General features: G+C 48.4%; 1 protein-coding gene across 10 annotated transcripts in view; it reads right to left on the bottom strand.

Annotated features, from left to right (window-relative positions):
• mcf2la (mcf.2 cell line derived transforming sequence-like a) overlaps nucleotides 1–27,379 on the bottom strand; it is a 51,291-nt gene that overhangs the window by 12,374 nt on the left and 11,538 nt on the right. For 9 of the 10 annotated variants that reach the window (XM_072698671.1, XM_072698683.1, XM_072698681.1 and 6 more), the window contains 11 exons: nucleotides 16,189–16,272; nucleotides 13,958–14,069; nucleotides 11,330–11,420; nucleotides 6,134–6,253; nucleotides 5,595–5,711; nucleotides 5,347–5,496; nucleotides 5,148–5,272; nucleotides 4,139–4,253; nucleotides 3,735–3,854; nucleotides 1,289–1,480; nucleotides 400–591 (listed from right to left, as the gene is read on the bottom strand). In XM_072698671.1, the coding sequence (XP_072554772.1) occupies nucleotides 400–591; nucleotides 1,289–1,480; nucleotides 3,735–3,854; nucleotides 4,139–4,253; nucleotides 5,148–5,272; nucleotides 5,347–5,496; nucleotides 5,595–5,711; nucleotides 6,134–6,253; nucleotides 11,330–11,420; nucleotides 13,958–14,069; nucleotides 16,189–16,272 (1,418 nt within the window). Of the gene's footprint in view, nucleotides 1–399; nucleotides 592–1,288; nucleotides 1,481–3,734; nucleotides 3,855–4,138; nucleotides 4,254–5,147; nucleotides 5,273–5,346; nucleotides 5,497–5,594; nucleotides 5,712–6,133; nucleotides 6,254–11,329; nucleotides 11,421–13,957; nucleotides 14,070–16,188; nucleotides 16,273–20,428; nucleotides 20,845–27,379 lie in introns of those variants that run through there. The other variant, XM_072698678.1, reaches the window with a different exon arrangement.

The raw sequence follows: 27,379 nt of genomic DNA, 5'->3' as shown, positions 1-27,379 counted from the left end.
TCAAATCCCATGGCTCGCAGAGTGACGTCACCACTGGGCTGTGCTCTAACCCCAACTGTCTGATCCTACTTTCTTTTTCTTTCTGCTTTCTTCCACTTTTTTTCCTCACGTTACTTTAAATTAAAAGTCTGGTAAACAAAAACATGTAACTCACAGAGTCTGTAAAGTCGAGTCGAGCTGGGGGGGTGCACTGCCTTAGTCTGCCTGACCTGATTCCCCCTCATCGACACTCTCACCTGACACTCTTGTGTTGCCAAAATGGCTTTTCTTTGTAAGATCCCCCCCCCCATTCCTGCCCCCCAATCCAATAATGCTGACCCCCATCCCTGCCTCCTTCTGTGACCTGGGTCTGTTGGCCGCCTCAGCACCAGCTAGACAGCTTTGGACTGGGAGCCTCACCCTGAACTCGGCGGTGAGCACGGACTCGTACTCCCTCCAGATGGCGCCAATGTCCGTGAGCCGGTACTGCGGGGGCGTGTCCAGATATCGCTCCAGCTCCTGCAGGGCAGACTCCGCCCCGTCCTGTGATTGGCACTTGTCGACCGGCTGCGACGCCAGCAGGTAGATCCCATCATCACACCACTTAGCAGCCTAGAAGCAAACACAGCGATTAGTCATGTCTGCCTGGCTGGGAGAATTAACTAGATATACCCTGGGGGAGGGGGGGGGGACTAAATTAAAGAATGATTAATCTGTTGTCGTGGCTCCCAAAGCCAGCTGTACTATGATGTCAGGGGAAAATCTCATTGAAGGGTAACCCATAATCAGCCTGCAGAGTGAGACACACCAGACATCAGGGAATCTATGGAATCTATCGACTAGAATTCCAGCTGAATAAAACATGGTCATTCTATTAGAGACAGGAGGCGATGCAGGTGGGATGTATGTGAGACTAGACTGCATGGGGCCTCAGATGCGTGAATCACACTCACCTCATTGCTTACTGCCTGCTGAAAACAACAGTGGCATCACTAAAAAAACCTACTGGGGTTGATGAAGATGGAGGTGTGTGTGTGTGCGTGTGTGTGTGTGTACACAGGCAGAGAGGTTAGGATGTAGGACATATTAATCAATCAAGGCGTCTTTAGAGGTTAATAAACACCAGGCTGTAAAGGGTGTAAGAACAGCAGAAAAAAATCAATAGGAAAAATTCATTAATGCAATAAATTTAAATGTATGCTGTTGGTATGGGGAGCACTGGCGGCCTTTAGTGGCAGTATGGGGAACTGCAGGTTTAAGACAGCGGTGGCACAGTGAAGAGCACGAGAGCGGCTTGAGCGGGACTCACCTTCTCCAAGGTCTGATGAAGCTCCATGGCCTTGAGGAGGTGGCCCTTGCGGGCCCTCAGCTCCGTCACCAGGGCCTCCGTCACAGTGCGCAGATCGCCACACTTTGGCAGGATGGAGTCCACGGCGTAGTGGGAGCTCTCGATGAGCCGATCGCCCTCACAGGCCAGGGCCTGGGCACGGATCAGGATGTCCTTTATGGGGGGGGGGGGCAAATTGAAGGGGAGAAAAGGATGAGGGGGAGGGAGGGAGAATGAGAGGGAAAAAAGAAGGGGTGAGACAGACGGAAGGGGAGGAAATGCAAAACTACTACACAAAAGAATGATTCAGGAAGACATGCCAGTTGGATTTTGGGGGATTCTGCAGAGTCCTCCGGTTCACCTGGCGCTGAATCCGTTACAGTGTGATTCATACTGAATGCGGGTGGAAACGCTTCCTGTGTGAATCACACTCCAGCCTCTGGCACACATGACAGTAATGAGGCAGCGTGACAGAGCCGGCTGCCAGGGGACAGGTGCTTCCCTGCTGTCACCCCAGCCTCCATAACCGCCCCTCCCAGATGCCTCTTCGACACACCGGAGATGGTTCTGTGTCGAACAGAGCACCTCTGCGCGCTGCGTCTTCAGTGTCCCGCCGAGGAAAAATACGGCTGAGGTCAAGTGCCCATTTCACCATCTGTCGCGAGCTGGATGCCGGATATGACACGCCGTGCCGGAAAATCCCCCTGCGCATGCAGCTGTGACATCCACGCAGGCCACACCGCAAATCTCCCTGCGCATGCAGCTGTGACATCCACGCAGGCCACACCGCAAATCCCCCTGCGCATGCAGCTGTGACATCCACGCAGGCCACACCGCAAATCTCCCTGCGCATGCAGCTGTGACATCCACGCAGGCCACACCGCAAATCCCCCTGCGCATGCAGCTGTGACATCCACGCACGCCACACCGCAAATCCCCCTGCGCATGCAGCTGTGACATCCACGCAGGCCACACCGCAAATCTCCCTGCGCATGCAGCTGTGACATCCACGCAGGCCACACCGCAAATCCCCCTGCGCATGCAGCTGTGACATCCACGCCGGCCACACCGCAAATCTCCCTGCGCATGCAGCTGTGACATCCACGCAGGCCACACCGCAAATCCCCCTGCGCAAGCAGCTGTGACATCCACGCCGGCCACACCGCAAATCCCCCTGCGCATGCAGCTGTGACATCCACGCCGGCCACACCGCAAATCCCCCTGCGCATGCAGCTGTGACATCCACGCACGCCACACCGCAAATCCCCCTGCGCATGCAGCTGTGACATCCACGCACGCCACACCGCAAATCCCCCTGCGCATGCAGCTGTGACATCCACGCCGGCCACACCGCAAATCCCCCTGCGCATGCAGCTGTGACATCCACACGCGCCACACCGCAAATCCCCCTGCGCATGCAGCTGTGACATCCACGCCGGCCACACCGCAAATCCCCCTGCGCATGCAGCTGTGACATCCACACGCGCCACACCGCAAATCCCCCTGCGCATGCAGCTGTGACATCCACGCGCGCCACACCGCAAATCCCCCTGCGCATGCAGCTGTGACATCCACACGCGCCACACCGCAAATCCCCCTGCGCATGCAGCTGTGACATCCACGCACGCCACACCGCAAATCCCCCTGCGCATGCAGCTGTGACATCCACACGCGCCACACCGCAAATCCCCCTGCGCATGCAGCTGTGACATCCACGCCGGCCACACCGCAAATCCCCCTGCGCATGCAGCTGTGACATCCACACGCGCCACACCGCAAATCCCCCTGCGCATGCAGCTGTGACATCCACACGCGCCACACCGCAAATCCCCCTGCGCATGCAGCTGTGACATCCACGCGCGCCACACCGCAAATCCCCCTGTGCATGCAGCTGTGACATCTATGCAGGCCACACCGCAAATCCCCCTGTGCATGCAGCTGTGACATCTATGCAGGCCACACCGCAAATCCCCCTGTGCATGCAGCTGTGACATCTACGCAGGCCACACCACAAATCCCCCTGTGCATGCAGCTGTGACATCTACGCAGGCCAAACCGCAAATCCCCCTGCGCATGCAGCTGTGACATCCACGCACGCCAAGCCGCTGATTAGTGTTGGTTACGCAAAAACAATGAATGCGATCGTCTTCAACTCGACCTGAGCCTCAACCTTTGACCCCTCTTAACTAATGGAAATGGGGTTTATATATCCCATGTGATAATGAAGGCTGGAGTGATTATCTGTGACCCCTATTAACCTTTGACCTTGGGGTCAGGTGAGTTAACAGGGCACCCAAAACAGATCCCCAGAGAGGAGACAATGTCTCTCTGTCAGCAGAATATAAACATAGCAGTTTTTAAACTGGTTCTGGTGAAACCGGCCGACTGTGGCAAGTTGGTGTGGCAAAGCGGAAGCAGGTTTTCTTACAGAGACTTTCTCCTCATGATTGTTCAGCTCCCGCAGGATGTGCTCTGCGTGGGCGGGGCTGATCCCCACATCGCTGAATCCCGCGAGTCGCTCAGCAGCCGTGTCCAGCTGGGCCCGCACCTGTGGGCGTGTACACATGCACAAACCTTTGTATTCATATCTTTGTGGGGACCATCCATTCATTTCTACGGAAAACCCCTAATCCCAGCTCTAACCTTAACCATAAGTAACCAAAATAAATACAAGACTTTTGGCATTTTTAGTTTTTTGATCACTTTCACATGATTATTCTCGTATCCATAATAACTTATTCATCGTCACACTTTTTTGGCCTTGACTGAATGACACGGGGGGGGGCCATGTATCCACCCCCCCCGGTGCCATGCCCCCCGCCCCCCACTTACCTCCCGGAAGCCGTGCTCGAAGTGGCGCAGTTGCAGACATTGCTCCAGCTTGGTCTGGTGCCGCTGCCAGAACTCGTCAAAGGCGGCCTCCGTCTCGTCCAGCTGCGACATCAGCCTGCGGATCGACAGCCGCTCAAACTCTGAACTCATCCCAGGAGGGGACCTGCTGTTAAACTGATTGCGCACCGAGCCAACGGCAAAAAACTAGAGCCAGCCAAAGCCGATGGACGATCGGCTCTGGTCGATTCTAAATATTTGTGCCGGAACACACCGGCATGGCCAGAGGTGACTGCTGACGTACAGCCTGATCAGAGCTCAGTTTCATCAACTAGTTTTGATGCCAATTCAATATGTTCAATCAGCCAAAACGGCGCAAACGGGGACCGTCAGTGTCCAACTGTGCCTCACACACCGGCATGACGAGCAATCACCAAATCTCAAGACAGCCCGACGGCATAAAAATCGACTGTATGTTCCAAGCTTCAAACCTCCGAGAAATGTCTGTAATGCATTATTTCCCTAATATACAACAGTCAGTTCCAACCACAAAATCTGATTGGACAACAGGCGTCCTATGAGTGCGGTTATCAGAGTATAACTGACCTGGACATTTCACATCAGATGTATCACTCTCCTTTACAGGTGCATATAAAAGCCGTTACTTAAATTTACATGATGCAAAGTAGCTGGGAACGAGTGAGCTGTGTTGCTTTGGAGTGTTTGTGCTATTTGGTGAAAGTTGATTGGTTGGTGGGAAAGAGTTGGTTGGTGGGAACTATTATTTTTTTGTGGAGGCTTCGTGTCTACGACCAAATCGCAGCCCTTCTCGTATGTTATTGCTTAATTATAACATATATGAGAATCTTCGAGTACTGGATACAGTTTGAATGATCATGATGGTTAAGAGTTAAAATGGCTGATTAATAGTAAGATACATGCCAGGTTTGGAATTCAAACCCATGACCTGGTCACTGGAACACCCCCCCACCCTCGTAACCCAACATCATACCGCTGCACTGTGGCCAGGTTCTCCAGCTCGTCCTGGTTCATTATGTACTCTGGGTTCTTCAGCACCGGCTCCTTAATGCTCTCCAGCAGCCTGCCCCCCTGGTTCTGGGCTATCCGGAGATCCTCCTGCAGAGAGCGACTCGTAAGCCGCCAGCAGGAGGCGCACTTGTAAGCTAGCACACCCCGGTACCCTCTCCCACCTTCATCTGGTCCTTCTTCTCTGTGTGAGCCCCTAATAGGCTGGTGGTGGCCAGGGCGTCATTGGGAAGCTCCGTCTCAGCGAGCTCCGTCCCGAAGGACTGCAGCGTCTGGGCCGTCTTCTTCACCATCAGAGCAAAGCCTTCGATGGCCTTGACGGGACCATGAGATGATACCAGAGAAGATGCTTAGATCCACAGAAGGGCAGCGAGAAGCTTCAGCAAGGAGCTCGCTTTGGAGCAGCACTCACGGTACGGTGCGAGATCCACTTCTCGTGGCAGTACTCCTGGGTCCCACCCAACTCCTCCGTCAGCTGTGTTCTGTCGATGTAGGTGTGGAGCTCCGTCACTGAGCTGAGCATGATCACCTGGGTTGGGACAGACCCCAGTCACCTGCTGGACCACATCTGCACCAGGTCTGCTACCTGTTATATTAACCCTCTAGTTTCCCTCTGCTTTAGCTTGTCTTAGCTTTGTAATTTTTCCCAGAAATTGTATCTATATTCCTGTCTTCCAGCTATTACAGCAGAGCTGAAATCAAATTCTGGGAATATATTTCTAAACGCTTGACATTAATTAAATTTTGTTTTTCAGCCTACTTTTTTACCCTTTTTAAAGACACAGAGTTCCTGTAAAGTGATATTTAAAACAAAGTAGGTCATCCCTGTGAGGCACTGTTGTTTTATTTTGCATTTAAATTTGTGGAGTGTACAGTTCAAGGGAATTCTCAGAGTTACACCATCCTGAGATGGCAGGCACCTTGGGGGGGTGGGGGGGGGGTCAGACCTACCGGAACCTTCATCTTGAAGTCATCCTTCTTGAGGTTGAACAGGATGTCGGAAATAGTCCGCTGGAGCAGAGCAGTAGGTCTCAAAATGAGTACCTGGTGCAAGTTGGCTGGGAAGGAGGTCTGTGGGGGGGGGGGGCATGAAACAGGGAGGGAGGAAGAAGAGGGGGAAGGTGGGGAGAGAGAAAGGGAAGAGAGAGAGAAAGATCCAGCGGAACAAGAGTCAGGGAGGAGACAGAAAAGGGTGCAAGAGAAAAGGAGAAGGAGAGGAGAAAGATGGAGGGAGAGAAGGCAGGAGGTGGGGAAGGAGAGACATCAGGATTATTACAGTACATAACCTTTATCTGGCTCCTCATTCACTGTCGTTTATACGTCATCGATCACTGGATCCTGCAGTAACACCATGTGATGATTCCTGGTGTCCAGTCAAGCACACATGTACACCATTTCCACACCATATGCTGCCCGTTTCATGTTGCATGTTGACAATATTTACAGAAAAAAAAAAACAATTAAGTAGTTGAATTTGCAGACATGCTGCTTTCACTGCGCCACGCCATCCATCTGGAGGACTGACTCAAATCAGAGGACCGGCCAGCCAATCCCCAAGCAGCCCAGGTTATCGCAGACGGCCTCCTCCGTGCGCAGCCTATAGGGGGTTGCCATGGAAACCCAAATCCTTCTGCGCCAGAAGTCTGCATCTCGACACGGCTAAATTCGCCTTCGGCATTCAGCAGCGACCCGTGCGGGCATGCGGCTCCTTTCCTGCTGCGCGTAAATGGACGCAATCTTCGTTACATGTTCGGCATTATGTCCGATCAATACTCATGGATGCAAACAGACTCTCCATTTGCCCAGGCTCCACTACTAAGCTCACACAGGGGACTCTGGACCTTATGATTATTCATCAGCCGTCAAAGCCACTATTTCATATTAATCACCTTTGTCAGCTGTGCTACCCAGGCCAGTGCTGAAGGTAACTGGGAGCTGAAATGCAGTGTAACAGCTCACGGCGCTCGGCTGAAATGCAGTGTAACAGCTCACGGCGCTCGGCTGAAATGCAGTGTAACAGCTCACAGCGCTCGGCTGAAATGCAGTGTAACAGCTCACGGCGCTCGGCTGAAATGCAGTGTAACAGCTCACAGCGCTCGGCTGAAATGCAGTGTAACAGCTCACGGCGCTCGGCTGAAATGCAGTGTAACAGCTTACGGCGCTCGGCTGAAATGCAGTGTAACAGCTCATGGTGCTCGGCTGAATGTCTTCACCCAAACCACACCTCACTTTCAGAGCCGGCTGTTAATAAAGTCACTTAATCACAAATCATTAATTTACAGCAAAAACGCCACTAAAGGTAAAGACCCAACCGAACAAAACTGAAACAAAGGCGAGTTCCTCCACATGCTCAGTACATGCTTAATGGACAATTCAAGTCAATTCTTAACATATAAAAGGCAAACAGCCCACAGCAGCACAAGCTCATGATCAAATTTGTTTCTTATGGGCAATTAAAGAATCAGGAATGGGTAATTAAGATGCTAATGAGAATGCTAATATGTGTGTTTGTGTGTGTGTGTGGTCTAAATGAACTGATGCCTACAAGGTTGTGGACAGAGACAGAGTGAAAGAGAGCGAGAGAGAGAGAGAGAGAGAGCGTAATCTGTAGGACCACAGCTGTGCCTTGGGCCAGCCTGTTATACAGCAAAAACCCCCTGGGATATGAAAAGAGATTGGGCCTCTTCAAGTAATTCAATTCTTCATTATAGGAGGGGGCCATTTATATATAATGACAGTGCTTCACCTGCATGTGAGGCATGGTGAAGCAGACAAAAATAAATGAGTAAGAAACGATGATGGATTTAGGACCTTGATGTAATTAAATTAATGTTTCTCTTCAATAACTTCTGCAGCAGGATAAAAACCCTTCTCACTGATCCTTGACCTGGAATTTACATGACAATTACAAATCAGATTCACTGGACCTGCCCCAAATGTGTACCTTGAACAGTCCCCTGAAATCCCTGTAATGCTAAAAGACTGCCCCCCCCCCCACCCGCCGTTCTATCCTCTATCACATTTTCTGAAATCAATTGAAATGGCTGCACTATCAGCATCATCACCATCACTGGTGTCATGTTAATTATTCTTCTTTAATTATGTTTATCGTCTTTTTCTACCTGAAATTTACTTCAAGAAATTCCAACACCTCTGCCACACAGCTGAGATAGCCCACCATCTACTGGATGAAATGGAGCACAGAAAAAAACCTGAACGTTTATCAAAAAATTCATTATTTTAGAGATATCTTCAGAGACAATTTAGAATAATTTTCTAATTGAGAAAAAATGAGTTTGATAAAATGTGTCATTCTGCTGTCTATCAGTTAACAGAGCAAAATGTAGTTAAGGTCTAACAGAAGACTCAGATAGCATGAAATGGTTTGGCTTATTACCATCTCTCTCTCTGAAGTGTCTCTCTGAAGATTGTTACTGTTAGAGACAACATCGCAATGAGAGAAAATATCACTATGTGACTGGAAAAAGTTAGCAATGTTGTTACATTGTGGTTTGTTACACTCATATATGACATCACACTGGTTTATTACATTGAGATGATGTCACACTGGTTTGTTTGAAATGGAGCCACACTGGTTTGTTACACTGTGGTTTGTTACAATTAGATGTGGTGTCACACTATGGGTTGTTACAGTTACATGTGGTGTCACACTGTGGTTTATAACAGTTACATGTGGTGTCACACTATCGGTTATTACAGTTACATGTGGTGTCACACTGTGGTTTGTTACAGTTACATGTGGTGTCACACTGTGGTTTGTTACAGTTACATGTGGTGTCACACTGTGGTTTATAACAGTTACATGTGGTGTCACACTGTGGTTTATAACAGTTACATGTGGTGTCACACTGTGGTTTGTTACAGTTACATGTGGTGTCACACTGTGGTTTGTTACAGTTACATGTGGTGTCACACTGTGGTTTGTTACAGTTACATGTGGTGTCACACTGTGGTTTATAACAGTTACATGTGGTGTCACACTGTGGTTTGTTACAGTTACATGTGGTGTCACACTGTGGTTTGTTACAGTTACATGTGGTGTCACACTGTGGTTTGTTACAGTTACATGTGGTGTCACACTGTGGTTTGTTACAGTTACATGTGGTGTCACACTGTGGTTTATAACAGTTACATGTGGTGTCACACTATGGGTTATTACAGTTACATGTGGTGTCACACTGTGGTTTGTTACAGTTACATGTGGTGTCACACTGTGGTTTATAACAGTTACATGTGGTGTCACACTGTGGTTTATAACAGTTACATGTGGTGTCACACTGTGGTTTGTTACAGTTACATGTGGTGTCACACTTTGGTTTGTTACAGTCAGTAACAACATAAACCACACATAAAACACTTAAACCACATAAAACCACACAGTTAATCATGTGGCAGAGTACTGGTATATTGACACTGGAAGATGTGGACGCTTACAGAGTATAAATCATATCTTTAGTAAAATGCATAATACTTCCAATAATAAATTATGATATCCAGAGACCAAGGATGCTATTGTTTGACAGGTTCCATGCCTACATATTCAATTTCATAACCACCCCCCCGCCCCCCCCCAGGGTCCTGCTCCTAGTGAACAGAGGGACCACTGCAGAGCTGTCAGAATGGTAGAGGATAAAAACAAACAGCAGATGCAGCTTCGTTCTGACAGTGCCGCCTTCTTCAAGGATGTTACACATCCTCGCATGTGGGCCTGCAGTCACAGGCTGGGGAGGATGGAAAATGTCCTTAAAAACCTCCCCTGGGGAATTGTGGCTATTTCAACGGGGGAAAACATCTTCAAAAAGTCTTCAACAGCAGAGCTGACAGACAGTGAGCAGCAGAGCTGCTGGAGTGTTCAGTGGAACAGATACTGTCAGAGCTGTCTACCAGTAGGGGGCGCTGAACACTCAGCCCGGAGCAAAACAATAAGCGCGACTGGAACCTGGACTAGTTCTGTCAACTAAACCGATTTCAATTTAGCATTTTAAATTTCATGGGGAACTGAAAGGCAGAAAGGTGGATGCAGATGGATGCACAGAAAGACTCTGAGTGTCCCCAAGACAGAGGAACAGGGCCAACGTACAGACATACAAAGACTAGATATAGAGACAATGCACATAAGTCTGGACGAACATTGTGCTACACTCAGTCAGGCCGTGAGCTTCAGCATGGGTGTCGGGCACAGTGCCACAGAGAGAAGGAAGGAAGGAAAGTAGAGCAGAGGGATGCCACAGAAAGAAGAGCCGCGGAGGAGGCGGGAGGTAAACAAAACAGGGGAGTAGGTGCACAAGGCACGACTGGAGAGAGAGGCACGCAGGCGGGGGGGCACTAAGTGAGAATTCGGCTCTTCATTCCCATTATGACTGTATATAATTACCGCTGTTATTGCATCATTATTATTGCATATTGTAGGATGTGACTTTTTTTTTTAAATATTAAAATGCTTTAGCAATACAAATGTCATCTCAATGAGACAATTAAAATAGAAACCTAGGACAGACAGGGAGGGAGAGGGAGGTGTGGAGTCTCCTGGGGTGGGGGTGGGTCGATACGCAGACTGCTAATGACCCCACGCGTCCCTGTTCTCTACTCCCAGCCCGGGGGCAGAGCAAAGGCCGAGTGTCGACCACAAAGCCGCAGGAAATGACCGTACGTCACCCGGGCAACAAAGCACTCCTTTCTGATCCCGTTATTACGGTGCACGTGTTCTTCTTTGGCCTCTGTGACAGACACCCTTTTTCGTACAGCTTTCCATGAAATTAAATTTTTTTTTTTAAATGTAGGTGTTCGAATGGACCAAAAACAGGTTGTTTGTTTTTATTTTCGCCTGTGATATTTTTAGCACTGTTTCAGGTCCTTGAGTTCCAGCAATCTCAGATTCCTGTGACAGCAGCTAAAGGCACTTGTACCTTGTACACACACACACACACACACACACACACACACACAAGTACGCGTGTAACCTGAGCGCACACACATTAAGAAGACCGGAATTAACCTTTGGCGCCTTTAACTGTACAGATGGAAAGATGACTGAACAACAAGCCTCTACCTCACCTTTACAGATGACAAAACAAATTGCTTGACTGACTGGCTGAGTGACGGAAGGCAGCACGGGGGGTAACTCACCGCTATGCGCAGCAGCGTCGCCTTTACCGATGCCCATTTGTCCAGCCGGCGGTCGATGACCAGGACAAATCCAACCCCCGCAGCGTTGAGGCTGGAAGAGAGAAATCCACCATCAGGGCTCGTCCCAAACGGCGGAGTGGCTTTCTAGCATATAGCTCCGATGCGCTCCACACCACGAGGAGGGACCAGAGCAGGAGGTTCCAGGTTGAACCACGTGAAGATGGCGTGGTGACAGCAAAGGTTCCTGTAATGGAGATCCACGACACCCTCAGAGCAGGCGATCCGGTTCTATACTTCCGACGGCACGCCAGACATCCTGAGGCACAAATGGTCCACCGTCACGGCCCTCCTCGCACAGATCTCGCTGGATTCCACTGAGCAGCGCTCCCACAGATGACCTCCACGCATGAGGAGCTCCCTGGCAGATGGAGCGGAAGAATAAATCTACGCGAGGGAGGAGCGGCTGCTTGAGGAGTAAGCGGGGAAAAAAGGGGAGTGCCTTCGCTATGCAGCTCGGCTTGAATACGCGGCAAAGGCACAGAGCGTGAAAGCAGAATCTGCCTCCGCACGGATTTTACCAGCACAGCCAATGGGGCTCGCTGCACCTCCTTGCCACTAGCCAATCCCAGCCTGGAAGAAGAAAGATGGGCAGCAGCTTTGTCGAATCACTAATGCACAGGAGGCGGGACTGCCAGGTGGGATCTGGCCCTAAGATGGAGCGCAGTCTCCTTCAGAAATAAGCCCTTCAGTGATGGCCGTTACCGACGGCAACCCTTCCCGCAAACATTCCTGCTGCTTCTCTTGGATGCACACACACACTTGCGCCTACACACAGCCCCTCTAATCCAGGCATTGACGTCGCACGGGCCCAGCGGGGTCACAGACATGCAGCACGGACCCACAGTTCTGCTAATCAGACGCCTCCAGAGAGCCCAGGTGACAGGATGATTTACGCCGGATATAATATAGTGGGATCAGGAGTCATTTTCCCTCAACCAGCAGGGAAGCAGAGCCGTCTCTCACATGAAAGACAGGACAATCTGTGGGCAAACATGCTGATCTAGACAAATCACAACACAGATATTCAGCTTGATGAGAAGGAAATTATTCAAATAAAAATCAACCAAATACATTTTGGAGGAGCTGCATGTCATTTACATTTATATTTAATATTTCTCCTTAATGATTCCGTTTCTAGGTCACTAGTTTAACACTCATACAAAAACACTCATACAAAAAAAGACCAATAAGAAAATTATCAGCAGGTTTAAAACTCCTTCTTTGGGGTTTTGCTCGTTCCATCACACACCATTGCAGCAGAATTTTGAGACCTACTTAAATAGAGTCTCCCCCTCCAGAGGAAACAGCTCCCAGGGCAAAGTCATGGTTCCAAGAAGCCACGGGGGGGTTGGCACTTCAGAAGAGCAGAACACTTAGGCAGGGGCGGGGGCCAAGGACCTCTTACCCCCACTATCCTCATGTTTTAAGATTCTACAGCTGCATTCATTCATATTCAGACATCATCTGGGTCGCCTGAGATTCATTAGTCAAAGACTGACTGTTTAAATCGAATAAAATATACAGAATATCACCCACAAAACTATAAGATACAAATGAAAGCAGATATTTAGCCAGAATTTATTAAGCTACTGCGATCCAATGTAATGCCTTCCAATGAAACAGTAAATAATTACACTGTGTAAAGATGGAATTATTCTCATGGTGCATTCCAGGGAGTATTGTCATTTCAAAAGATCCTTCGCTGTGACACAGGCTGACTTATGTCGACAGAACCGTTCCAGCATTTTCTCCGGTCCACTTGCAGCACAGCTCTCCTGACCATCTGCTGGGCGACCTTTGGCATCGGCATGCAAATTGGACCCAACGGTACGATAAGGTGCTGACACAGAGCAGAGGAGTCAGAGAGCCGCCGCACCTGCCCCCCCCCCCACCCCCTCCTACATCCCCACCCACCCTCACAGCAGTGACATATTTATTTCCAAACACTTGATTCTGAAAGGACAAATAAGCCCACAAGAACAGTTTGTCTGGACCATCAGTGGTGCAGCTGCCCTGCCAAAGCGTTCCCTCTTCCTCATGTGGTTTAAGCAAACCTGTTTCACACATGGGCCAAAGAACCGGTTGCTAGGATACCGCTGCTCCATGTCATTCTCTCTCTGCAACGGTAACGTTACTTGGTAACACCACAAAGGGAACCAATCGGCTAATGGTCCTGTAAGCCGTACCTCAAGGGTAAAGATAATAATATTCAACGCTATTCACGGCGAGAGGAAAATCATAATGAGATGGGAATGAAAACTGTCAAAGCATGAGCCTTCTAGAAGAACAATCACATTTTAAAAAAGGAAACCTTCCCCAGAAGTAGGGCCTGTACTGACATCTGCTGGCCAGACCAAGATCACAACAAAGCAGCTAAAGATTCAATAGCAAAAAAGCTGAAGAATAAATACAAATTCGCTCTTAGAACAACTGCAGCAAACCTGCTCTTTAAAGTATTTAAATATTCCACAGATATGCTAATACAAAGATCAAAATAATATCGTCCTCATCGAGGTGACGTTAGCTTTGCTGTCGCTGCGCGTTTGTTTTTACGAGCGGTGAGCTAACCTGGGAACGCTGGTGAGGTATGTCAGAACACTGTGGAACTCCTCCTCTGGGAGGTCGCCAAACGTGGGGAACTCTGGGAACACGATGATGGGGCATCCATCTTGACGGCCTCCTGCGGGGGAGAACAATGCACGTTTAAACACCCTGGAGTGACACTATGCAGGGTCACATCCTCACTAAAGTCACATCCTCACTAAAGTATGACACGCATAAGCCCCAAAAATCATACTATTCTATAAGGAATGTATAGCTTATAAAATACATATATGCATTTTAAGATCAAATTAATATCATTATCATGTATCTGATTTTGAGTAATACACTCCACAACCAGCCACAAGAGGGCGACCAAACCCCTTACAATGTCACACACCGCACACAGAGACAATTCTGCATTACTCAGAATGACATAACCTAAGAATGACGGCTTACATCATTAATACACAATTGTCTCGCCAATACATATTTAGCAATGCCATAAAAATTCTGCAATGAACTGCTGACTTCCCCAAACAAGGTTGTTTTAACGTGAATGTTGATAGAACAGCGTACATGTTCATCAGTATGGATTGCCATCTTCCTTTTGTTCTGATGTCCCCTCAAAGGGGCAAAGAAGGCAACGAGATTACAACAATAACAATAAGTTTCAGTCTAGTCTATGTCACTATAGGAACAGTGCTGGGGGATGGGGGTTTTTGTTTGTTTGTTTGTTGTTTATTTCAAACATATTCACATATTCACATTCACCATATTTACATAACATATTTCCAGTCTTTTATGTTTGAAAAGGAGTAGGCTGAAGTATAAACTTATTTAGCCCTACCCCTATCCAGTTATTCACAGCTCACTTTAAACACTTTTTTGTCAAACAAAACAGGGTCACAATAAGAAGGTAAAAGGTAGAAGGAAAAACCTGGTGATGACCAAGACTAGAATATGTACCCATGTGACTTCACACACTGGAATTTAAACAGAAATTCAAAAAGCTGGAGATGAGGAAGGGAGATTTAAAAAAAAATGACAGAGTATGCAAATGAGCCAGACCACAGGACAGTGACTGGATGCCGTACTGCTGCATGCAGCCAATGGCTGAAGAGAAAGAAATCACCAGTTACACAGATTGGAGAGTGAAGGGGCAATTTACTGCCAGACGCTGCAGGTGTTCCGCAGACAGGAGCCTGGGGCGATGTGGAAAACTGGATGCTCCAGAACAAACGGAGGACTTTACCATTGTATCACGGAATTACAACAACGACAACGATGGCAACAATCATCCCGCTGTGTGTAAATGGAGACACGGATGATGCATGCGTGTCAAAACTCCACGCTTCCTTCAGTCCTTCATGGCCTCTATTTCATCCACTGCTGCATGTCACGCGGCCCACAGAGCCGAATCTGTCCACAGCGTGTAGAGAAACGCAGGAATTTAAGCTGACCCTCCTTGGATGTGTTCCGTGTTGACCCAGGGTGATCGGCGAGAGCCTTTATCCGTTAGCTAATGAAGGCCGCAGTGCAGCAGGGGCAGACCGGCCAGAGGGGGCAGCAGCACCAGACATGATCAGCCTTCTGTCTGGCGAAATAACACTCATTTTGAAGGCCAGCAATCGTTTCAGAAAAACATCTGGCCTGGCAGCCAATCAGGACTCACAGACAGCCTCTTGGAGGCACCCGAGATGCCAATGAGAGTGACGTGGCCCTGATGAATTATGGATGGGGCATCTCTCTGCCCCTATTGTGTGGAGTAACTCGACCCAAGCCGTGAGCCAGCCACATCTCACTATGCCAGTCACACTTTCCACTGCTGGGAACAGGACTGGACCCTTAAGTCCAAGGCAGGCATCCAGGCAGCAAAACGGCACCTTTAAAAATAAACTCCTGCTGACCGCACTTAAACGGAGGCCTTATTCCGCAGTTTGCCGTGAAGCATGTCACCCAACCTGCCTGCCCGTTCCCCCCAGTTCAAAAGTTCCAGAATCCTAAAATAAAAACCACAGAAATCAAAGTGGAAAACGGAAGTGGCTGTACACAGTGATGCTATCGAGAAACAGCTGGAGAGTTTGAGCTTACAGATACGTCACAGTGTCGTTGGCTGGGCTGTTAAGTGATTCTTTTTAAGATTTACTCGTCCGGTGAGAGATGCTGTGAACTGGGCCCCCTGAGCGATGCAGGGTTTGCTTGAGGGTTGAAGCATCACGAATCAGAGGGACAGAAGGCGGAGAGGGGAAGCTCACCTGGCAGGAAGGCAAACTGCTTCTGCAGCTGGAACGTAATGTCTGAGGCGCAGAGCGGGCGGCTCTCTGCCTGCATGATCTCGTCTGTGGAGAGGAGACAGGGAAGCGGTGAGGACCCAGCAGCACCTTCTCTGCCTTCTGCTCTGACCCATATTCGTCCGGGAAGGAACAGCTTTTTATAATGATGATGACCGGCCACATTCACTCAAGCTTCCTGTCTTTGGACTGCAGGAGGAAATCAGCGCTGGAGTGAAAGACGTCACACACACGCACACACACACACGCACGCACGCACAAACATATCCTTATGGGGACCGCTCATTCATTTCAATGGGAAAAATGCTAACGCTAACTATGACAACCTTAACCCCCACCCTGCCCTAACCATAACCATAAGTAACCAAACAAAATACAAGAGTTTTTGCATTTTTAGTTTTTTCATAGCAGTCACTGATTTTTATAAAATAGAGGTTTCCTGGTCCCCATAAGGGAAAAAAACCAGATATTTATCACGTTGTGGGGACATTATGGGGACTGAAAAAATGACCACATTGTGGGTTCAACTGGTCCACACCATGTAACATATACATCACACACACACAACCACAGTGGTGGCAGGCTGTGATGGCAGGGCTGGGAAGGGGACCCCAGCGACCACAAGCTTGGGCTTTGACAGAAAGGCTCATGCAATGACAAAACTCTTCTAACAAAAGTCAAGGTGAGCAGCTGTGAGATGGACAGTGGCAGCCCTGGGGAAAGAGCCCCACCCTGCAGAAAAAGGCCCACCCTAGGGACACAGCTGCCAGAGGGTCTAATGGCAGCAGATGGCCCATACGTTCACACACACTCATATGTACAATTAAAGATGCATACATATACAAATATGCACAAAAGTCCATGTGCATGCACATTCATAGAGAGCTCAGAGAGACTTGAGTTGCACCCCATGCAGCAAAACACAAAATCTATAAATAATTCATTGGCAAAAATGATGCTTCATGAACCATCTGCTGTATTTTTTAACCCCACTAGATGGTGCTGTCTGTTCAAAAAAGGGCATAAAGCATGTCCCAAAGCAAACCAAGAGCACCATCTAGTGGGGGTAAAAAAATAAAGCATATGGTTCATGTGGTGTGATTTTGTACGTCACTAGTAACAGTGCTGGGAAAACCCAAAATACAAACACACCAGAGGCAAGACCAAAACACAGTTAGCTGTTTCCTGTCATCTAAACCTATGAAATAGGCAAGTAATCAGCGATCAGTCAACAAATCACTTTGTTAGGACCTCTAGAGAAAGGACTCCACAAAATTACAGCACCGTCAGGATTAAGAGCTCTTCTACTGACGCGTTTCTCTTTAAAGATTAAAGATCTAACCCACAAACCATTCCTGTACTGAAGTCTCATACTGAGAATAATCAATATTTATGTCCTTTATGAAAAGCTTTCCATAGCTCTATGCCATGACAGAGAGGTGTAAACGCTTGACCTGCAGGCTTCTGGCAATGCTGTAAGGAAAATTTAACAGCTGAGGGAGGTACTGAAGACAGCTTGCTCTCCAAGTCCACAAGGGGGGCAGATAATACCCCGACCAGGAGGCCGAGCTCCCATAAAACAGGCTGCTTTTCATGGGGGACACAGTGTTGAAGTACGGCAAAGGATACGGGCTAACAGCGTCTAGCAGAATCTCACCACCTCACAAACTCCAGCAGTCAGTATGGGAGCGAAGGAGAAAGAGAGCAGGGGGCCGAAGCCATGAGGTATGGGGGGGGGGGGGGCACTCTCCCAACAGAAGCACACTAACATGGCCAGATGGCCCCTGACTTGTTTCTGCGATGGTGTGGCTGTCAAGCAGAACAAGGAGGGGGGGGGGGGGGGTTGGCTCCCCAGATGATACGATTAAAAAAAAAAGAAATTGCATTTTATTTTTCGGTACAGAACAATGCCATAAAATACGGAATGAGTGCCAGGTTTCAACTCTAGGTTAAAAATTGTATTAAACAGAACTTTTTGGAGGGTAAACCCGTGCATTAACGCGCTCCTGGGTCCCCAGGGCCACCATCCGTCACTGCGTCACTGTCCTCTGACTGCTCTGCATCCCTGTGTTAGGAAGAATGTAGACTAACAATGACTGAGGAAAGAGAAAGTGGATAGGAGGGCCTGTCGACGTCAAGGTCTTTGAGTCCTTGAGGAAGGAAGAAAACAGAGGGATGCAGGTTCTGACAGCCATGGTGTGTGCATCTCGCTTCTGGCTGGATGCAGGAAGCTTGTGCACAACGCTAGCACTCCTTACAGTCCCATACATGTGGAGAACGACCATTTCAGAACGTGTCTGAGCAAGAGCACAAGCATGCTTCTTTGGTCACAGAAGAACACACCCTCGGGGAACAGGTAACAGTCCAGCATTAGACAGGTTTTACTTCACTGTGTCATTCACTGATTTCAGCAAGACGAATGAGACTTTAATGCAAAACCAAACACTAACTGCAAAGACTTCACAAAGCAAAGCAAACCATCAGCAATTGTCAAATCGACGGGATTTCATGACTTAGAGACAGAATTAATTTTAACAGCTAAAACAGCCTCCTAACACCCCAGAAAACTGGAGGAACACTTGGATGACAGCTGGCAGCCAAAGCAGATTGTGAGCAGCCAGTCCAACTTTCAGAGGCATTTGGTAGAACAGACGTAGCTGGTATCTCCAACCCAAGGCGACTGTACGTTATCTGCATTCTCTGCATAGCAGTCAGTGGCAAACAAGCATCTATTCCTCCTGGCATTATGGGTTGCAAGATGCAAGAAGAAGAAATTGTTGCTAATCACTGCACCACCTTGCTGTCCCAGTTCATGCCACCTTTCTTGGAATTTGTAATTTAGGTGTTTCTTTCCTGTAGCGTGACAGCTGGATGCTTCACCAGAGCCTTCATGTAGGCGTCATGTAGCTTCCTCATGAGTACTGACCTTCTGGGACTCGCCAGCCTTCTCCACACATGCTGCTTCAGTGCACGCCAGCTCACAGCAGTGCACTGTGCCAGTCACCCAGTGCTCAGACTTTGGAGAACCGTGGAGTGGATTATGGAGACTGGGAGGGGCTGTGGGGCACCCATGTTCAAAAATGGCCATGGGGGACAGAGGAAATGACATCAGAGGAAAGGATGTGAAGTGGGCCAGTCCTACAGGGCGTCAGGGCGGTCCACAGCGGGAGCCATCAGCGTCTGTCCAGTTCCCGTGTCATTTCACAGCCGAGTGGTCGCAGCTCTGAATGAAGGCACTGTCCCCAGCAGAGGCAGACAACAGCGCCCTTCATCACGGCCCGGCACTTCGGCCAGGCGGGATGGGACGTGTCTCCGGAAAGCTGTCCCCCAGCTTGGAAATGGGAGATGACTACGGAGCCCGAGGGACCGACCTCGTTGAGGTCCTCTAGGCTGACCACTTGGCGGTTTGCCGCATGGGTGTCGTCTACCTTCAGACATCCCCGACCAAATCACACTGCCCTTTCCTCATGATGACGGTCAAACGGTATGGATACTGTGACTTGCTCTATCATACGTTCCACACCTGAGTCTCGGAGATACTCAGACCTTAACGACTCCACCCTCCCAGAAAAAACACGTCCACAATAGTGGCACACGTGACACACTGAACTTGTCTTTGTGCCAGTATCACATTGGAGATGGTGTGGGGGGGGGGGGGGGGTCCTTGCCAGCTACAGAAGAAGAAAATTCCCATGAAGCCCGCATAGAGAGACGGAGAGAATAAAGTTTACTTCATAAACACAGTCAGATACTTCCTGTCGCCATTTCAATGACAAGGTTTGCTCGGTAAACACCGAACAGAGGGACTGTTTGACAAGCCAACGGTTATCGGCAAATTAGTGTCGCGCTGTTGCAGAGAGGACAAGCATGTCTGATAACTACCAAGAAAGCCTTGCGTGAGACTAACTGAAGAACGAGAGCAGGTAAGCTTTGACCCGTGGGACTGAGTTTCCAACAAACAAGTACCAATTAAAGTTTGAATGATATGTATTTGAACATTACTGTGGTTACATCATAAAAACAACAGGTTGTCCTACAACCAAGACAACAACACTGGTGGAAAAGACACATTGTTGATGAATTCCAAAGAAGCTGGTACCCCGTACCCTGATAACCAGTAACACAAGCTTTGGTAATGTTATCTAGCCATGGAAGTCTGACTGGCCATCGCAGGGCCCAGTGAGGCACAGAGCAGAGACCATACCTTTAATGCGACTAAGCTGCATCCACAGCTTAGTGATTTCCTGGCACAACTGGGAGACACGGTTCAGGGCCATGTTGGTCTCCCTCGGGTTCACCTACAGCCTGGTACACATGACCTCACACAGAGCCCCACACACTAAGGCAGAGTCCGGTTAGTCCGGGCCACTCAGCTCCGACAGGGCACAAGAAGTCCTGGAGATCCATCTTCCTTCAAGTTCAAGTTCGAATTCACAAGCGCAGGGGGGAAATCCGACACCATCTCCCAGTCGCCCTCCCTCTTTCAAGTCCGGTCGGCCCCCACACACAGTCACACGGGGACCCCCCGCTCAGGTAGAGGAAGGAACCGCAGTTCAAGCGGTGTACCGGGGAGCCATGCCAAACTCTGAGCTCGATGAGAGAAGCTCCGGGTGCTAATCGCTCACACTGAGGAGCAGCCTGAGAGGATCAAGTTGTGATAAAGGGAGGACTGGCTATGCGAGTGCCAACGCCGCCGTCCGTCAGGCACCTCCCCGCTGGAGGCCCCCTGTTTAATAATAGGCGGCTGATCGGGTGACAGGCCCAGCCCTGGGGGATACAGCTGCAGAGGGCACCCCCCAGCAGCGGGGCCACAGCACCTACAACCAATAGCTTCCGCTCCTGCGTCTGAAGCAGCCGCTCACACAGGTGGCTGTGTGGGGAGGGGCAATGTTTTGGGGAGGGGTATATTCTACTCCACAAAGAAAGAGCCTCTTTTCTGGGCTGGGGGGGTGGGGGGGGGAGCAACTTTGTGTTTCCCAGAGAACTGTGGAGGAATTCCACTTCACTACTGTGGAGACCCCTCTTTTCTGTATTCATAAATGCTCTCTCTCTCTCTCTCTCTCTCTCTCTCTCTCTCTCTCACACAGACACACACACACACACACACTCAGGTTTGTAATTATCTCTTTGTGGGGACTCTCCATTTCATTTCTATGGGGAAAACTCTAATCCCAACATGATGACCTTAACCCCTACCCAGCCCTAACTTTAACCATAAGTAACCAAACAAAATACGAGACTTTTGGCATTTTTAGTTTTTCGATTGCATTCACTGATCTTAGTGGGGACCTGAAAAATGGTCCCCACAACGTCAACATAACAGGCTTTATTACTTGTGGGGAACATTTGGTCCCCAAAATGCAATATAAACATAATCCACACACACACACACACACACACTTTCTATTGCTGCAACATGAACCCAGAATACTCATCTGCTCCAAAGACAGACCAGTGGGAACAAGCGATTAAAAAGATCCAGCACTTCAATAGAATGAAAAGCAGCCAATGAGCAGTGAGCATGTACTGAGGAGGAGGGGCTTAAATTGCTTTGTGGACTTTCTGGAAGTTGTAATTCTTGCAAAGGGAGACAGATCCCACATATTCCCAGGATACTGCTGCATATAGAAGGGCGTTCTGGGATTATTTTGGAGAGTAGGCAGAAAATCACCACAGTCACACATCCACAAGAATTTGCCAGCACGGCCACACCATCTGGCAGAACCGAGTGTGGTCTCGGGTGGGCTGACAAAGGTTGCCATAGAGATAAAGTGGGCAGCCAGGGAGTAATACAACTGCAATCAATACTCAGATAAGTCAGCTGAGCGAGATTAAGAACACAGCATGAGCTCACACATGATAACGTCGCATGATCCCCAAGTGCTCGTGGGCCCCTGGGCAGATCCCAGTCCAGCTAAGTCATCCTAAGTGAAACAAACACTGTTCTGCTCCTGACAGTTTAAACCAGCCAAATATGCAAATATATCCCCGATAAATACACCGTAGTAAAAACACTCTTACGGAACTAGTTTGGTATAATATCTTATAAATTAATGTTTCCTAATCCAGTCCTCTGGGACCTTCACACAGTCTAGGTTTTTGCCCCCTACCCACTTAGGAAGGAGCAAAATATGTACAGTTTGGGGGCTCCCGAGGACTGGGTTACGAAACACTGTTATAAATACCCAAAAAAAAATTATGAGGTAAAAATGACCATGTTTTTTTTGTTGATTTGTTTACACATTTTCTCACATTTTCAGTTCAGCTCCATTCATTTTTATACCATGTCCAGCACTGAAGATGTAGCAACAGCATTGTAGAGAAGCAGGACCCCAAGCTGACTGATTAAACGCAGCATCACTTGAATCAGCACATTCAACACATTTAAGCGTCACAAAAAACTGCCATAAAAAAAACCAGGGGGAATATATCAAAACTACAGGGGGGGGGGCAAAGGCTGAATGGCTGCCAAGGTGCCAAGACACGCAAACCTTATGCTAATCAGCAAAAGCTGTCTAACCACTTTGTATTTGCATTTTTTCCTTTAAACATTTTAGGTGTCTTAGCAGGTGCCTGTGAAAAAAATTGCATTCTCTGTGACAAAACCGACTTGAGTCCAGCTGTCTGGTTCTCTTTTAAGTCCCTTTAACGGCGCAACAGTCGGCATTTAAAATATTCCTATAAAGATGGAATTTGCATGGAAACTCGATCCCGCTCTCATGCTTCGACTGCTGAGGAAACAAAGATCCTGACGACAGAAGCTGCTCGGGCATCGTGGGAGAGAGGATTCCACTTCTGTTTACAACAGGAGATAAACCAGGAGACGGTAAAGGTGCTTAGCTGGGATTAGCTCTGACCGCTGACGTTCTCCTCAGGGTGACACCACAGGCTAGAGAGGAAGAGGTGTCCTAAACAGATACACCACGTCTTCAGAGCGTCTTTACTGCATGTCGCTGGCATTAAATAACTGGGGAGACATCCGGAGTTCCTCATTACCCCTTGAGTAAAAAAAAGAGACAAGATGCATGCAAGAACCATGAACTTACTGGCCTGTCCTGGTTGGAGGTAATGTGACTTACCTTATGTCACCTCCCTGGTACCTAAACAGCTTTATTAAAAGTAGTCTCTGGTGTATACATGCATAACAACCAGTAGTTTGGCTACTGTACAATGCTGCACATGTAACTGTATGAATTTTTACACTGTATAACCTGAAGCAGTAGTAAAGCATCACTTCAGTTACAGCCAAATGGTGCGTCACCATCAAGCACATCTGATTTAAGACGGTCAACACGGCTCCTGGGTAGATGCACGCCACAGAAACGGGCTCACCCAGCCAAGGGAAGGCCTCACTGGGGAAGATGACCTAACTGCAGTAAGAAAGCAGAGCAACTGCACACGCTCTCCTGGTGATTCTGCTGAATCATACTTTAAAAGCCCTCGTATTGGCTGCTTTAATGCCTCAGAAGGCAGTGCGTCCCTTTCGCATGCTCAGCGGGGCTAAGCGGCTCATCATCCATGGAGGATGACATCATCCATGCGTGGCCAAGAATAGAGGCTGACAGGCACCTTGAACTGGCCAAGTGGGTCTTTATTGCTGTGAACTAGACAGAGTCAGGGAGGGGGAAACGCAGTGTGTGTTTATGAAAGAGAACTGGACCGTTCCTCGGTCACGTATGAAGCACCCCTGGATTCTCCATGGAATTGTCTGGACAGATCATGTGGAGACAATGGCGGGATATCCAAGGTTTGGTTCTACCTCATCTCTTGATACGGTTGGAAAATACTTCACCCGGCAGGGGATAAACCAACAGCTCAATCAAGCTTAATTAATAACGATCTCGGGTCCACTGGAAATCAGCGTACAAGGCGTCTCGTGATAATCGAGACTGACTGAAGGCAGGTCTGCGCTCCAAACCGGGGGAATTCTGAGGTCAGGTGACTTGGGCCCTTGTCAGAAAGCACAAAATTTACCCATTGGACACATTATCATCGGATGACACCATTACGCCGAAACTGATATCTGACACTGGTTACCAAATTGCGCATTAAACCCATGTTGCTCCTTTGAAATATCCCAACTACAGGCTGATAATATTCTGATACAATACGCACCAGACAGAACCCTCCCCTGTCTGTCTGTCAGTCCCATAAGTGCCGTCTGTAAGCAACTTTGGACTCTGGCATGGTAAGAGTCAGCGATGCACATGTTCTCCGTGGCACCGGCCACGCGGCCCCAGAACAGGAAATGGGTGAGGTCTGTAATTGTCAGCTTCCTGACGCTGTCAGATTGCTCGGTGGGCACTTTCGTTTTCCCGGGGGAAACGGTCTGGGACAGAAACTTCAAAATGTCTGAGAAGCGAAACCCCTTTGAAGATCCAGCTCCTGGAATCTGAGACTGATGAATGAAGCTAAGCGATTATGTTCAGGGTTTCTTCCCATTCAAAGATCTCAAGGACGTTCACAGAGGCAACCATCTCGCCCACCAGGCCACCAAAACCACCACGGCTTTCCTTCCGCAGTTCAGGTGGCTATGGTCTGGTGTGGATTACACCCTGAATGAGCCATTGACAGCATTCAGAACTGCTCCACTCTTGGGTTTCAGACTGGCCAGGGACGGTCTCACGGTCAACCGACTGAGGAGATTACAGAACGGCCAGCCAGATGCCACTGATAGCCAGTCAATACTTCCATTTATAGATTCCTTGGGAAACCAGGATCACCTGACTATAGACCTGCTCTAGCATTTGCATGAATTTGGCTCCATGGGGAGGAAGAAGGCTGGGCCCTCATCACTAGGCCTAAGAGATAATGAGCCATGTTCTGATACACCGAGCAGAAACTGAGAACCAGTGTTCAAACAGCCACGAACGAAACCCTCATCACCTGAGCCCCCCCCCCCCCTCGGTCACAATGAACAGGACCACCATTGTGCTTCTGACACAGACACGCAGCCACTTTAACAATTGGTGGGAAAATCAACGGGACTCTCGTCTTCCCAAAAAAAAGACTAAAGAAGTCGTTCATGCTTTCCTCTTGGCGATGCTGGTGTCACATATCAGTTTCGGCATAATGGTGTCATCCGATGATAATGTGTCCAATGAGTAACAGCTTTTTTCTTTTTAAATCTGTCCAATTTATTAGAGTGGGACATGATCATCTATCATACCTTCGAGACTAAGCACTGGCGAATAAAAACTTATCTTTTCTAAAAAAAGGTTCAGACCTAAATATCCAAATCCTCTTTCGCTTTGTGCCAGCCAAGCACATGAAGTCAAATCACCTGAGTACTTCTTGAAACACCTGGCAACCTTCCTAAGGATGACGTTTATTTGATTTTTGAGGAATTAAATTCAGGAAACTATCCACGGTCTGTCTTTTGTAGATGCACTGGGCGGAAATCAGCACTCGTCCATCCTGCCAGGACAGGACACATTTGACAAATCATTTAACGGACCATCTCCGACTTTGGCGGTGTCCCAGCGGTAGTGTGGATTCACCGCAGCGGGATTCCGTCCCTATCTGCTGCTCTGAGGACAAAACCTAGCGGGCACCTCTGTCCCAGCTGTGACCAAGTGAGTGACACCTCTCAGGCTGGGGGGACAGGACACCAGGAGCTGGACATACCAGCTGGTTGTTATTTCTTTAAGCCAGCGTTTCCCAATCTGGTCAGGGGGGACCCACAGCCAGTGTATGTTTTTGCTCCCTTCCAGACAGTCCACATTTTTGCTCCCTCCCAGCTCCCGGGAGGGAGCAAAAACGTGGACTATCTGTGCATCCCCGAGGACCGGATTGGGAAACACTGCTTTAAGCAGTTCTGTATTTAGCTTCTTTCCCCTGACATGATACAGGAAGAGGAAATGCAGCAGTTTCACAGTCTGCAACACTACAAAACCTACAACAATATCCCTCCACCTATACAAATTAAAAATAGCCATCCAGATGGAGAATCGTTTTTTTCTCCCCTCTGATACATTTTAGATGTCAAAACCGTAGCTTCAACTGCTGACTAGACAGGAACTGAAAGCTCGTTACACCAGGAAGTGACCCAGACATTTCCAGAAGACAAAATATTACCTTGTGTGCAGTACAAGAAACTTTTAAATATTTTTTATTATCCAAAATAACACCCCCCTCGGAAAAAAGAAACAAAAACAAAAGGAAACTCCCTTTATGTGTCTGTGGATGTTCTGTTGCTTTTGTTAACCCCAAAGGAGAGTCTCGTCCTCACTCTCAGGCGGCGTCATGATTTTCCAATTATTTCTCAGACTCGGTCACGTCGGTTTCTAGGGTGACATAGGTAGGAATGAGGAGGGAGCTTCTTGAGAACTAGGATGAAAACACTTTGCTTATCTTCCTCATTCACATAAACACACGGTCAGCTGCCCCCAGTGGCTGTTTATCACGTCCACCACGTGCTACATGTTACCCACCATTTTTTTATGTGGGGGGATTTTTAGAAATCCAGACACCAGGGTCAGTTCTGGACGGTCTTCATGTTTACTGCCCCAGAAGGTAACTGTACCTCACCCGCTCTGAAAACTTCATTTGAAGAGGGATCTCAAATAAACATCTTAAAAGAATCCAACACTTTCGGATTTTCCCACAGCAGGATGAGTGAAATTACGGGCAACAACTGGCAGTTTAATGATCAAACTGAAAGAGGAACCGTTTGGAGGGATCTGATGACTAATCAAAGTCCCTTTTGTTTTTTAGAAAATGAAACATTCGTTTGTCGTTTCCCCTAATATCTGCAATTAGCCTGGCTGTATTTTTACAATTAGGCCTCAGTTATGAAGTCACAGTGGACTGAAATCTGCAGAAATGAACAGAAACCCAGCCTCAACAGCCAGAAGTGACCTGCAGAAACGCTCATTCAGCTTGGCATTTAAAAATAGCAAAATGTAAGCTGAAGCAGCATTGTTTACAAAGAAGTCAAGTGTTCCCTAAACCGTCCCTTGCGTGAGATGGACAGGGATTGATTATCTGCATTTTGTTCAATAATAAGCAGTCGGTCAAGCTATTCCGATAAAATTTAGCATTTTAACAGCTTGAAATACTCTGAGGTTTCCAGCTTTGTTGCAGACAGCACAACGCCTCATAATTAGAACATAAATCCATGGAGACCAATTACAACGTGCTGTTTTGCCATCTC

This window comes from Paramormyrops kingsleyae, chromosome 1 (genome assembly GCF_048594095.1).
Source record: "Paramormyrops kingsleyae isolate MSU_618 chromosome 1, PKINGS_0.4, whole genome shotgun sequence".
In the NCBI taxonomy this organism is placed as follows: Eukaryota; Metazoa; Chordata; class Actinopteri; order Osteoglossiformes; family Mormyridae; genus Paramormyrops; species Paramormyrops kingsleyae.
This window is presented reverse-complemented; position numbering and strand designations above follow the sequence as displayed.